General features: G+C 44.9%; 1 protein-coding gene across 3 annotated transcripts in view; it reads left to right on the top strand.

Annotated features, from left to right (window-relative positions):
- The window catches only part of LOC126931116 (cyclic AMP-dependent transcription factor ATF-7), a 468437-nt gene extending 455445 nt beyond the window's left edge, over window positions 1-12992 (top strand). For all 3 annotated transcript variants that reach the window (XM_050748895.1, XM_050748894.1, XM_050748896.1), the window contains 3 exons: window positions 1-198; window positions 1365-1473; window positions 7668-12992. In XM_050748895.1, the coding sequence (XP_050604852.1) occupies window positions 1-198; window positions 1365-1473; window positions 7668-7885 (525 nt within the window). In that variant the 3' untranslated portion in view covers window positions 7886-12992. The remainder of the gene's footprint in view (window positions 199-1364; window positions 1474-7667) is intronic.
- The last annotated feature ends 1840 nt before the right edge of the window (window positions 12993-14832 follow it).

Here is a 14832-nt window from a genome sequence, read left to right as displayed (position 1 = left end):
GTCTCACCAGCCCAGCCCACCCCTAGTACTGGGGGGCGACGGAGGCGCACAGTAGATGAAGATCCAGATGAGCGACGGCAGCGCTTTCTGGAGCGCAACCGGGCTGCGGCCTCCCGCTGCCGCCAAAAGCGAAAGCTGTGGGTATCCTCCCTAGAGAAGAAGGCTGAAGAACTCACTTCTCAGAACATTCAGCTGAGTGTGAGTGGATGCTTACTGGAATTGTTGAAAATCCAGAAAGTGGAATGGAATCAGAAAAAGTGGTACAATTTGATAAAAGATGGTAATTCTCTAATTAGGACAGATCTAGAAGTTGTTCCAGGAAGAATCTCTTTAACAGTAAGAGTTGAAATCTCTTTCATAGGGATTGGTGAAGACACTCATCATCTACCCCCAAATCTCCTGCTAGAGTCATCCATAAATGCGTTTGGATGAAGGAATTAGATTAAGCACCCCAGGGTGCTCTTTTAAATCATCTGTAGAATCTGACTGGGGTCATGAAAACCCAAAGGGAAATGTGTTTGCCCTAGATGATGCAGCTTAATAAAAGAAAAAAAGTGCTACAAGGACAAATAGAATAACTATAATCTATAATCCACACATTCTCTTGAATGTTATTTTTCCTTCTGATTAAAATATTTAATTTAAAAAGCAATATATAAATACATTTGTATTATAAAATATACACACAAATGTATAGAATAGAAGCAAAGTCTCTCTTTAATCTGCCTTTTCTAGTCCCGTTCTCTTTCCTGTAGATACATTTAATATGTACCTTCCAGATAGATTCATATTCCTAAATATTTTTTATTTATAGTTTTTATGTAGGGCTGGAAGGGTTGTGTGCTTGTTTTTAAGATAAACAGGTTAACAGTATTTCCCGGAGATCTAGCCATGGGTGTGGGAGATCTACCTCATTATTTTTAATAGCTGTATAGTAGTATATTCTGTAGTGTAGTGATGTTATAAGGTATGGATATTGATACTGCTCTAATTTTTTGCTAGAACAACGTTGCAGTGAACATTGCATGCACCTGAGTAAACAGTTCTGTTACGTAGATTCCTAGAAGTAGGCCTTCTTACTCAAAGAGCATGTGTATTATTAATTTCAGTATAATCATATTTATCTTAAATAGGAGTAATTTTTCCATTATAAATCCTGACTTTTCACTGTCAGCAACTCCTGTCATTGAATTCATGACTATACTGGCCCTGGGCCCTATGAAAACTTGCTGGATGAGGAGTCTTGTCCCAATTCAGGGGAGAAAATCGAGGCACTATTCTCTCCTTCCTTTGGGAACAGCCACTGAGGGTGCAAGAATAGAGGATGAATTTTCTTGATACTCTTTTCTTCCCTCCCTCCTCAGAATGAAGTCACATTACTACGCAATGAGGTGGCCCAGTTGAAACAGCTACTATTAGCTCATAAAGACTGCCCAGTCACTGCACTACAGAAAAAGACTCAAGGCTATTTAGGTGAGTGGCACACAACCTAAGTTCAGTCAGTCAGTAAACTGCATGTCCTGAGTGTCTCAACTGTTTATAATTTTGTAACTCCATTCTGAATGTTCTGGGGACCCCACACTGATGAGTGAGTAGCCCTTGTGGAGCAACCAGACCTAGAAAAAAATTGTTTTTGACAACAATATAGAGTTATCCTAATTATCTGTTATAGTTGGGGGTTAAAGGATAGCAGTATTTACTGGGTGCATATTTTGTGTTAGGCGTGCTACAGTGTTCCCAAATCTCTCATGAATTGGATATTACCTACATTTATATGTGAGAAAACTGCACTCAGATTAGGTCATTTAGCTGAAGTTACCAAGCTGGGAAAGTGGTGAAGCCAAGATTTACATCTATGTTTTTTTGCTTTGTTTTGTTTTGTTTTGTTTTGTTTTGTTTTGTTTGAGGCGGAGTCTTGCTCTGTCCCCCAGGCTGGAGTGCAGTGGCGCGCTCTCGGCTCACTGCAAGCTCCGCCTCTTAGGTTCACGCCATTCTTCTGCCTCAGTCTCCCGAGTAGCTGGGACTATAGGCGCCCGCCACCACGCCCAGCTAATTTTTTGTATTTTTAGTAGAGACAGGGTTTCACCATGTTAGCCAGGATGGTCTCGATCTCCTGACCTCATGATCCGCCCACCTCAGCCTCTCAAAGTGCTGGGATTACAGGTGTGAGCCACCTCGCCCGGCACATCTTTTTTTTTTTTTTTTTTTTTTTTTTTTTTTTTTTTTTTTTGAGACGGAGCCTTGTTGTGTCGCCCATGCTGGAGTGCAATGGCATGATCTCGGCTCACTGCCACCTCTGCCTCCCAGGTTCAAGCAATTCTGGAGTAGCTGGGACTACAAGCTCCAGCCACCATGCCTGGCTAATTTATTTTGAGTGGAGACAGGGTTTCACCATATTGGTCAGGCTGGTCTCGAACTCGACCTCAGGTGATCCACCTGCCTTGGCCTCCCAAAGTGCTGGGATTACAGGTGTGAGCCACCGTGTCTGGCACATCTAGGTATTTCTTACTCCAAAGATACTGTCTTGGCCTAGAAAAGACATAAACCACAGATGATACATTGGGATATAGCGTATATTTTATCTAATGATAGGCTGATGTTGGTTTCAGTTTGTAATGTACGAGCACACATAAAATACTGCTAGAAGGCAATGGCCACAGAGTTGTGCTCAGGACGTAAAATTCTGAAGTTAAAATTACTGTGAATAATTTGCTTATGGGCAATAAAAGCTAATAAATGCTAGTTTTCTTTTTGCAAATTAAATTCATAGAACTATTGCTATCAAATTTTGATATATTGAATTATTTTTTCCGCTGTCTTTATTATTTCAGAGATGTGTTCCCATAGAAAAGGAGTAACCCTATCACCAATTTTAAACATCTCTATTTAAATTTTAATTTTAATATGTACTTCAGGGTGCATTCATTCATTAAGCAGATATTGATGGAATGTCTATTCTGTGCCAGGCACTGTTTTTCATGCTGGGGATATAATAAGGAACCAAATAAATTAGATTAAATCCCTGCCCTTGAGGAGCTTGTATTTTAGTGGGTGAGACAGACAATAAACAAGATAAATAGGTAAAATATATGACATGTTAGATAACAGTAAATGTTAGAAGAAAAATAAAACAGGGAAGGGTAATATGAAATGTTAGCAGCAGGACAGAAATTTTAGATTAGGTGGCTTTTGTATAAAGACCTGAAGGAAGTGAAGGAGCTATATGCATTTATATGGAAGAAAAGTACTATAGGGAGGAGGTTCAGCAACTGCAAAGATGCAAAGTCGCAAGGTACCTGGTACATCTAGGAACATCAAGGAGGCTCAGCTGGAGTTGGGTGTAGAGAGTAGGTGAAGACCAAGTGGGAGAGGTAATAGCAGCATTTCATGTAGGGTCTCATCAGTCATGGTAAGGATTTCAGCTTTTACTCTACACTGGGGGCCATTAGAGGGTTTTCAGCAGAAAAGTGATACAATTGATCTGACTAGGCTGGGCGCCGTGGCTCACACCTTTAATCCCAGCACTTTGGGAGGCCGAGGCAGGCAGATCGCCTAAGGTCGGGAGTTTGAGACCAGCCTGGCTAACATGGTGAAACCGTTTCTACTAAAAATACAAAAAATTAGCCGGGCGTGGTGGCACATGCCTGTAATCCTAGCTACTTGGGAGGCTGAAGCAAGAGAATCACTTGATCCTGTGAAGCGGAGGTTGCAGTGAGCTGAGATCGCGCCATTGCACTCCAGCCTGGGCAACAAGAGCGAAATTCTGTCTCAAAAAAACAAATAAAAAAAACTGATCTGACTTACATTTGTACAGGATTCCTCTGTTAGAGACATCAGGGGTACAAGGGCAGAAGCAGACAGTCCACTTAGGAGGCTATTACAGTAATACAAGCAAGGGATGATGGTAGTGAAAGCGATGAGAACAGGTTGAATCCAGGATATATTTTGAAGTCAGAGTGATGAGAGCAGATGGGGTGGTATATACGACAAAAAGAATAAAAAATTGCACCAAAGTTTTTGGCTTAAGCAACTGCAAGAATGAAGTTGTCATTAATTGAGATAGGGTAAAGTGTAGGGGAAATGGTTTGGGAGGTCTGTCAGGAACTCAGTTTTGGACAAACTGAGTTTAAGGAGCCTATTAGGCTTATAGGTGGAGATGTCAAGCAGTTGGTTGGTTATATGGATTTGTAATTCAGAGGAAAGGCTGAAGATAAAACTTTGGGAGTCGGCAGCATATAGCCAGTTTTGGTTTTATTTGGTGTGGGATTTTTTGGAGGCAAGGTCCACCTCTGTCTCCTAGGCTCTCAAGTGATCCTGCCCCCTCAGCCTAAGTAACTGGGACCACAGGAGTGCACCACCATGCCCAGTTAATTTTTTTGTTATTTTAGAGATGAGGTTTTGCCATGTTGGCCAGGCTGGTCTCAAACTCCAGGACTCAAGGGATCTGCCCGCCTTGGCCTCCCAAAGTGCTGAGATTACATGTGTGAGCCACCACACCTGGCTATAGTTTTTAAAGCATTGAAACTAGATGAAGTTCCCAAGGGAGACAGCGAAGATAGAAAAAGAGAAGTCCCAGGAATGAACAATGGGGTACTCCAACATTTACAGGTCATAGAAATGAGAAAGAAGCCACAAGAGACTGAGAAGAAACAACCAGGAAGTAAGGAGGAAAACCAGCTACAGAGCTGAATGTGGTATTCTGTAAATCAAAATAAAAAAGTGTTTCAAGAAGTTCAGTGATTTTAAATCCTGTTGCTGGGCACAGTGGCTCACGCCTGTAATCCCAACACTTTGGGAGGCTGAGGCAGGCGGATCACAAGGTCAGGAGATCGAGACCATCCTGGCTAACACGGTGAAACCCTGTCTCTATTAAAATTTAAAAAATCAGCCGGGCGTGATGGTGTGCATCTGTAGTCCCACCTACTTGGGAAGCTGAGGCAGGAGAATAGCTTGAACCCGGGAGGCGGAGGTTGCAGTGAGCCAAGATAGTGCGACTGCACTCCAGCCTGGGTGACAGAGTGAGACTCTGTCTAAAAAAACAAACCAAATCCTGTTGATGGGCTTAAGAGGATAAGGACTGTTTATCAGTATGTAATCTATATAGGGTCAGTTTTCCACTTAGTCCTTGCAAGAACTCTGATACGTAGTTAGTCCATTAAACTACTTATTCTTTTTTTTTTCTCCTGCCCCAGCCTCCCGAGTAGCTGGGACTACAGGCGGGCGCCACCAGGCCCAGCTCGTTTTTGTATTTTTAGTAGAGACAGGGTTTTGCCATGTTCCCCAGGCTAGTCTCAAACTCCTGGCTTCATGTGATCTGCCCACCTCCGCCTCCCAAAGTGCTGGGATTACAGGTGTGAGCCACCACACCCGGCCTTACTTATTCATTATAGCAAAGATGTGTTTAGTTCCTGCTGTGTGGTATAGACATTATGTAAGTACTTGACACATGATGAATAAGACATTGTCACTACCTCTGAAAGAATCATAGGGTCATATAAACCTGTGGATGAGGTAAGGATGGATATCCCAGTCAAGGAGCCCCTGAACTGGGAGCTTCCTAAGGGCTTTGTGTTCCCGTTTTCTTCTCTGTGTACCCATGCCTGGCACATGGATGATGCTCAGTAAATGTTTGATGAATATACACTGTGAAAACACAAAGAATAAAGCAGTTAATGTACTGAGGGTAACAAAGATGGCTTCACAGGGGAGGCAATATTTGAGTCTATTTTTTTTTTTTTTTTTTTTTTTTTTTTTGAGATAGAGTTTTGCTGTGTCGCCCAGGCTGGAGTGTAGTGGTGTGATCTTGGCTCACTGAAAGCTCCACCTCCCAGGTTCACGCCATTCTCCTGCCTCGGCCTCCCAAAGTGCTGGGATTACAGGCGTGAGCCACCACGCCCGGCCATATTTGAATCTTAAAGGAAAACTCAGGCATTCATCAGGGTGTCAGAAATACAACTGACTATGGAAAGTTTGCCTTTTTTCCACATATCTCTGTTTAAGCAGCTATAGAGGCTATCTGATGTTTAATAAAACTCCTTGACTTGCTGAGTATGATGACTCATACCTACAATCCCAGCAATTTGGAAGTCTGAAGCAGGAGGATGGCTTGAGGCCAGGAGTAGAAGGCTGCTGTGAGCTGTGATTGTGCCATGGCACCTCCAGCCTGGATGACAGAATGAGACCTTCTAAAAAAATTTTTTTTTTTTTTTTTTTTTTTTTTTTTTTTTTGAGACGGAGTCTCGCTCTGTCGCCCAGGCTGGAGTGCAGTGGCCGGATCTCAGCTCACTGCAAGCTCCGCCTCCCGGGTTCACGCCATTCTCCTGCCTCAGCCTCCCGAGTAGCTGGGACTACAGGCGCCCGCCACCTCGCCCGGCTAGTTTTTTGTATTTTTTAGTAGAGACGGAGTTTCACCGGGTTAGCCAGGATGGTCTCGATCTCCTGACCTCATGATCCGCCCATCTCGGCCTCCCAAAGTGCTGGGATTACAGGCTTGAGCCACCGCGCCCGGCCTAAAAAAATTTTTTAAATATTTGACAGATGAGCAACATGGAGTTACCATGGAGTTACTGAGCTACCTGAGTATGTAGCTCAGGTAGTTGTGTTTGGTAGTCAAATGTTAATATCACTTTAGGTGGAGTGGCATAGGTCATAATGTTTTATAATCATTAATGCCTAGCTAATTTTTAGTCAGGAGGGTCTTAAGATTTCTTTGTAGTTTTACATGTTGACTGAACCTGGGCCAGTGACTGGCCATTCATAATATCATTTTATTATAGCTCGATATTTATCAGACTTACCTGTGGTACAACTACATGGTAAAGGAACATTAAAAATAATGGAATAGGCCTGGCACAGTGACTCACGCCTATAATCCCAGCACTTTGGGAGGCCGAGGCAGGCCGATCACTTGAGGTCAGGAGTTTGAGACCAGCTTAGCCAACATGGTGAAACCCTGTCTCTACTAAAAATACGAAAATTAGCTGTGTGTGGCAGTGTGCACCTGTAGTCCCTGCTACTGGGGAGGCTGAGGCGCGAGAATTGCTTGAACCTGGATGGCAGAGGTTCAGTGCCATCAGATGGTGAGCTGAGATCGTACCACTGCACTCCAGCCTGGGCAACAGAGGAAGACTCAGTCTCAGGAAAAAAAAAATAATTAAATAAAATAATGGAATAATTCAGTTCCTCTGAGAATTAATCAAAGAGGATGGCTAAAAAGAGATCTGTTTTAAATCACCTTTGAAGAAATGAAGGCCAGGCACAGTGGCTTATGCCTATAATCCCAGCACTTTGAGAGACCAAGGCAGGAGGATCACTTGAGACCCTGTCTCTTAGAAACAAGAAAGAATGGAAGTAATGAATAATAAGAAGAGTTGGGTAATGAACTATGCAAAGACCTAGAAACCAGACAGTGTAATTAACATGTTGGAGATTCATTTTATTGGGATAGATAGGTTAATTTTGGCCTAGTTCTTCCCTTCTTACAACTTCCCATTTCCTAGCCCATTTATGACTTAGAAGCCAGGATTCTGGGAAGTGTTTCCCAAAAAAAGATGGGTTTCATTTCCCTTTTGGTCTCCTTTAGAATTATGGCAAAAGGTAGTCCTGCCTCTTTCCCCATTCTGTTTTCTAACCAATTGCTCTCTGCTCTTTGCCCTTCTTCCTGGCAGAAAGCCCCAAGGAAAGCTCAGAGCCAACGGGTTCTCCAGCCCCTGTGATTCAGCACAGCTCAGCAACAGCCCCTACCAATGGCCTCAGTGTTCGCTCTGCAGCTGAAGCTGTGGCCACCTCGGTCCTCACTCAGATGGCCAGCCAAAGGACAGAACTGAGCATGCCAATACAATCGCATGTAATCATGACCCCACAGTCCCAGTCTGCGGGCAGATGATGCCTCCTCTGGTGGAGAGGTCCTCAGCCAGAGCTCGCCCGCCCAAGAGCCAAGAGAGATGTCATCTTATCTCCTCCCATCTGCCTTGGACATGGCAATATGGGTCAGGGGGAACTGTGTGTTGTGAGTAATGGACAGACATGGGGCTTTTTAGCCACATGGTCATGTACGTTTGACACCTGTGCTGGGGGCCTCCCAGCCCCAGAGCCTCATAGATCATCCCCCAAGGGTGGGGTTTCTGATGCACCCACAGCCAAAGGCCTTTCCAGATGGTCCGAACAATCACCCCTGCCCCATGCACGTGTATCTGTCTCTTTTAACACTAACCCTTGGCACTTCTAGGTTTGGGGTTTCTCAGTTCCCTCTCTTCCCACTAAGCTGTGGCTGTTACCTTTTTGTTCCTTACTAGCATGCCACTTCCTGCCAGATAGAGGGAGGCTAGATTTGATTTCATATCACCCACTGACCCAGCCCCAGCCACCCCATGGACTCAGGACTCTGTCTCCCATAGCTGCTTATTTACCCCTGTTTCCTTTTTCCCCTTCCTTAATTCTAGTTAAAACATTCACTTACGGAGAATATAAGGTTACTTTTGATGTATGAAGTAGCAGTATTTTCCAGTTCTTCCATAAGCTTTATTCCTTCTCCCTACCTGCCACCAAAAAAAAAAAAAAGCAAAAAGAAAGAAACTCTCAAGAGTTCTAATTCTTTTTCATCTATTTCCAGAGCTATTTGGGTACCTCATTTTGTTGCTTGACTTTATCTAGTGTAGTGGTGGGGTCTTTCCCACCACCCCACTAGGCCTTGGCAACCTCGTTTTGTGGCCTTATTATTAAAGATTGCTTGGTAGTGAAAAGGGAAGGGCCCAGAATCTGACTGGCTGATTCTGTCTCCTCCCCTCCCTCCTTCTTCAGTTTTAATCATCAGGACAGACAGGAACAAAATGTTTCAAAGCTTGGTCCATCAGGTTAGGGATTAGTTGATTCCTTTATGTTTTATAAGAGTTTACTGGCCAAAGCGTACATATTGTCATCTTTGGTCATCTTTCTGCTCCTGCCTCTCCCTCTTCATTCCCCTGTCAACGTTACCCGCCCCCCCCCCCCGTCTCTCTTCTATAACTACTTCAGACACAGCCCTCCTGGAGGCTGTCATGTAGGGGACTCTCGAGTTCCCTTGCTCTACCCCATCTCTCCCCCTCACACATCTGTCTGCTTTTCTGAGCTAGAGTCTTCTGTTCATAAGTGCCCATCACCATCTGGACTATCTTCTTTGTCTTTCACCAGGTTCCTAGCTTAGCCACTAGGTCTTCCAGGTCCTCCAGAGTTTCTTCAACCCATTTCTGCTCTCTTCCCCTTACATGCAGTGCTCCAGGATCTTGAAGCATCATAGCCAAGGTCCTGAGTGGGTTTACTTGAGTACAAGATTGAAAGGAGGGAGGAAGGGAAGAGGGAAAGTACAGAACTGGCCCCCCAGCAAAGGACCCCAGGGTCTGGCCTGGGAAATTGATGACTATTGCTCTCAACCATTCTTTGAAGAGTTGGGTTGCAGAGGGAGCAGTTCATCTCTCTTGTCCCTGTTTCTTCCACATTAAGGTTTCTCATCTCCCCTGGGCTCTGAACTATGCAGTTTCTACCAGGACCATAGGAAGCAATTCAAAGCCAGAGGCCTGTGGATAGATAGGTCAGCTTTAATTGCCTTTCCGTATGAAACCCTTCCAGTTGTCCCAGAGCCACTTTCTGCCATCTGTGCAAGCCAAGAATGTCCTTCTCTCCATCTTTCCTACCTCCATCTTAAACATACAAAATAACTGCCAGCTTCCTTTCTTATTTTGCCTCCAAAATTCACTGTCACAGGGGAATGAGAAAATGTTTTAAGCTATAAGATTCCCATTTCCTTAAAGTGATATCCTATCCTAGTGAACCAGTCAGGTAGCAGGTTCTGCTGCATTTGTTTTAAATTTCCCCTCCTGCTTTTCAGAGCTGGTGCTGAACAGGCCACACCCCTAAAGACAAAGGAGAGAAAACATGGTTTTCTCATCTTCTACCACCAGGTACCCAACAGGAATAGGCCCTGAAGTGATTCAGACTAGCAAATGTTATGGCAGATGGTCAGGATGCAGGTTACCACATCCAGGGACTTCACTTTTGCCTTTAAAAATTCACAGCCATAACTTGTGCTCAGGACTTCCCCTTTAGCCGGCTGCTCCCTGGGATTTTCTCCTGCTTTTGTTTCGTTTTTTATTGTCTTGATTTCCCAGTAGCAGCCTTGCCCTAAAGCTTGACTGAGTTTATGGCTCCTAAGGAGCTTTCCTAAGACTCTTGACTATTTTTCTTCTGCCTTCAGTCAAGTGTTTTTACAGTTAAGAATTAATTTGTCACTGCATACATGTCCTGCCAGTCTGTCCCTGTGTTGGGTGACTAATTTATGTAGAGGGTCTTTTTTATTTCTTAGCCCCCATGACTAATTATCTAGTCCTAACTTCATTTTTATCAGTGGGAAGATGTATACGGGACCTCAATGAGGAGCACTGCCAGAACCACAGTAACAAAATGGCAGTGAATTAAGGAAGTAGCAGGTCAGAACCCCCCCCTAGATAGTTCCTGAGTTGGTTCTCATTCTCACTAAGGAGGCAGAACAATTGCCTACCCTGAAACTTCTCTAATAGTCAAAGGTAACATCACTTACCTTATTATTGCTACCAGCCAGATCCATCCGGACCAGAACCAAACATCATGGAAGGTGTCACTTGGCCCTTCCTAAAGTCCATGGCCTTCCTAGAGGCCTAAGGGAGGACACTTTCAGAAAGGAGCTGAGTGTATGGTGGGTGTCCTAAATTCATTCACGTGAATACAGGACTCAGACTTCCCACCCCACTCCAATGTGAGTGCTCAATACACAGGCACTCTAGCTAGCTGCCACGTACCCAAGGCCACAGAGGAAGGGGACAGAACCAGGTCTTCTGGTCTGCTCACTTTCTGCCCCATTCCCCTAACAGAAAGCTTGCTTAGAGTTGAAAAGTCTGAGAAAGCCTCCCACACTACTAGAGAGGCCATAAAAAAAAAAGTCATGCCCCCTTTACTTACTCTTTTGCTGCTATTTATGCACCCCAAATCTGACTTCCTTGGCCTTCACCTGCCTCCTTGGCCCCAAGCATTAGACCATGTACTCTAAGTAGTGGTTAAAGAGGGACTGGGCAAACTGAACCTCCTCTCGCTCACTTCTGTATCCCTGTTCCGTTGGTTTTGGCTCCTTTCTTGATTCACTGCCCTCTAGCACCACCCATCCTGATAGATGGAGAGTGCTTAACCCCAACCATGCTCTATGTACAGCCTGAACCACCAAGCAGACACCAAAAAAATTCTTCCTGTGGTTTCTGGGGCTCCCCTGCTCCACACTGAGAGGCTCCTTAAAGGTGCCAGCCCCTGAGACAGCTATCCCCACCAGTTTTCTCCTTTTTTCGTAACTTTCTTCTCATCCCCAAATCATTAATTTTTCATTAATATTGTACATTGTATACACAGGAAGGAAATATGTTATTTTTTTAAATTTCATAACCAGTCTGTTTAGATTCCAGTCTTCCTAGCTATATCACATATGCCTTGTTGATATGCTCTTTCTGCTTTCTTTAGACTTAATGTTTGACGGGGGTGGGGGTGTTTGGAAGAACAGGAAAGGTGGGGATCCTAAGGCAGATTAAAGGACTCCCTCCACCCCACTATAGCCTCCCACAACTCTAGTCATCCCTCTCATAGTACAGGACTGATTTCTCTGTGTCTGTTTGTACACACAAATGTGCATACAGACATAAATTCCCCCACCCCATACCAAGGTGGTTACCCAGCAGGAATGAGCATAGGTGGCTGCTAGCCACCATTACCATCCTCTGCACCAGTTGAGTTGTCTCTCTTTGGGGTAAAGTCTTACCCCAGAATGAGAAAAGGCTGGGGAGAGTAGGGCAGGTTAAAGGAGCTTATGTCCTTTGTAGATGTAGGTTTGTATCATAGCTACTAAGGTTTATTTTTTTAATGGGGGGGCTAATAGCACAGAGAGATCTCACCAGCAGTAGCTACTGGTGAGTGATGTTTTAGCTGTAAGAAGTGGCTATGAGCAATAGTTTCACTGACTTTACCTTAGGGCAGTGGTTCCCAGAATATGGTCCAGGACCAGCAACATCAGTGCCACAATATCTGGGAACTTGTTAGAAATACACATTCTCAGGCCCCATCCCAGACCTATTGAATCACAGACTCTGGGGGCAGGATTTAAAAGCACTCCAAGTGATTCTAATGCACACTAAAGGTTGAGAACCATTTCTTAGGGATAAGCTGGGAAAGTATTACAGGTGTGGAGGATATTTCAAATACATATTTTGCCTTTGCACTAACATTCTTCCTTTTCTTTCAGTCTCTTCCTCCATTCCCATTAAAGTAATCCCCATCATATCACTGATCTCAAAATCTAGATTTGTCTTCTTTCTAGTCGTATTCCTAAAACCATGCATTGGTCTGGACAGGAGTTGTCCCATATTCCCTTGCAGACTGGTCACTCCATGTTCTCTGTTACAGTAAGGACCAGCCAGAGCTTCAGCTGTCCCGTTCCTCCCCGCACAACACACACACCTTTCAGGCAGGGAGGAGATGAGCCTCCAGCCCCAAGAGTGGAGGCTGCCACATCCTAACATAGTATCTATTGAAAAGGAAGCAGTGTGTATCTATGATTATATCTCTGATCATCTATATATTTTTGACGTGTAGCAACACCTCTCCATCTTATCAAGGAACTCGGTCTGGGTCTCCCCAGTGCCCAGTGGTGGCCTTTGACAGGTAGGAGGATGCAGTGCTACAGGCTATTTTGTTTTTTGTTACAAAACTGTCTTTTCCCTTTTCCCCTCCACCTGATTCAGCATGATCCCTGTGAGCTGGTTCTCACAATCTCCCGGGACGGGGCTGAGGCAGGGGCTTCGCTCTATTCTCCCTAACCATACTGTCTTTTCCCCCTTGCCACTTAGCAGTTATCCCCCCAGCCATGCCCTCTCCCTCCCTTCCTTGCCGTGGCATATATTGTGCCTTATTTATGCTGCAAATATAACATTAAACTATCAAGTGAACCACTGTTATGTCTGATGCTTCACTCCTCTATCCACAGGCCCCATTGTCCACTCTTCTGGGAGGTCACTGGCCTTTCGCGTCTGTCATCTTCCTCACTCCCCCATTTCTTAGGACAGAAGGAACAGGGATTCTTGTCTTTTTATGCAGGGGAGAGACAGCCTATAGAAGGTGGATGGTTTCTGTAAATTACAAAGTATGACAGAAGGCCCGGGACAAAGCTCCTGTGGACTGCCTTGGAGACAAAGGCCCTTGGCATCCTGGCAGCAAGCACTCACCAGGAAACTTAGTATGTGCTTTATGTGGATGGTGGGTGGGAGAGTTGCTGATGGCAAATGGCCTTTTACTTTTCAGTGTTTTGTTGCCAACCCCCACCCAACCATTAAAAAAAAGTTGCCGGCCGGGCGCGGTGGCTCAAGCCTGTAATCCCAGCACTTTGGGAGGCCGAGATGGGCGGATCACGAGGTCAGGAGTTCGAGACCATCCTGGCTGACACGGTGAAACCCCGTCTCTACTAAAAAATACAAAAAACTAGCCGGGCGCGGTGGCGGGCGCCTGTGGTCCCAGCTACTCCGGAGGCTGAGGCAGGAGAATGGCGTAAACCCGGGAGGCGGAGCTTGCAGTGAGCTGAGATCCGGCCACTGCACTCCAGCCTGGGCGACAGAGCCAGACTCAGTCTCAAAAAAAAAAAAAAAAATGGTTGCCATTGTGACCAGGGAGCACACACACAAAGACAGAAAGTATAGCTTTCTATGGTAAGGAGGAGGCTGGTCTGGAAATGAGGGGCAGAGTTTATTTAGAAGCAGGTAAGAAAACCAGGCATGGTGGCTCATGCCTGTAATCCCAGCACTTTGGGAGGCTGAGGCGGGTTGATCACCTGAGATCAGGAATTCAAGACCAGCCTGGCCAACATGGAGAAACCCCGTCTCTACTAAAAATACAAAAATTAGCCAGGCGTGGTGGCACATGCCTGTAAGTCCCAGCTACTCAGGAGGCTGAGGCAGGAGAATTGCTTGAACCTGGGAGGCAGAGGTTGCAGTGAGCTGAGATCACGCCATTGCACTCCAGCCTGGGCAACAAGAGTGAAACTCCATCTCAAAACAAACAAACAAACAAAAAGAAGCAGGTAAGAGTTCACAAGAAAAACAGGTAATGCTCAGAGACTATGGGAATCAGGAAGACGTGTAGGGAAATCACAGATAATTTATTGCATCTGTATATTCCTTTATAATTAACATCACAAATGAGAACAATGAGCCAGGCTGAAGAATTTGACAAAAGAGATAGCAGGTGTCTCTGGAGTTTCCCAGTAGGAGAGAAGTGATTTAAGAAGCTATCTGTGGCTGGGGTTTGGTAGTCTTCACTGTGGTGGTCTTCACTGTGTTGTGGCCAAGAGCACATGGGGGTCCAGATAAGGGTAAGAGAGGAAATTGCTAAAAGCCAAATACCAAAGCCCAGATTATGAGGTTTTGGAGGTGGGAATGCACTCTGAAAACTGGGCAGTTTACCAAATTAGAGGAATCAACCCATTCCAACTTCAAAGGAGACCAGTCACCTCCATCCTAGACACAGGAAGCCCCCTAGACCAGCCTCTTTCTGAATGCAGCTCATCCCGGAGCCACTTGTAATTGATGTTTAAAGAAATACTAGAAGCAGCAGGATGGTAAACATGGAGTGTCTGCCCTATGCTACATGGAATGGTAGATTGCTTTACTGTTCACCTCATGATAACAGGAATAGTCGCTTCATTTTATTGATGATGAATTGAGGTTTAGCCAAGTCACACAGTGACGTTCAAGAGCTAGGATTACAACTGAGTTCTGTCTGACCCAGAGCCAGCTC

The sequence above is a fragment of the Macaca thibetana genome, chromosome 11 (assembly GCF_024542745.1).
Source record: "Macaca thibetana thibetana isolate TM-01 chromosome 11, ASM2454274v1, whole genome shotgun sequence".
NCBI lineage: Eukaryota > Metazoa > Chordata > Mammalia > Primates > Cercopithecidae > Macaca > Macaca thibetana.
This window is presented reverse-complemented; position numbering and strand designations above follow the sequence as displayed.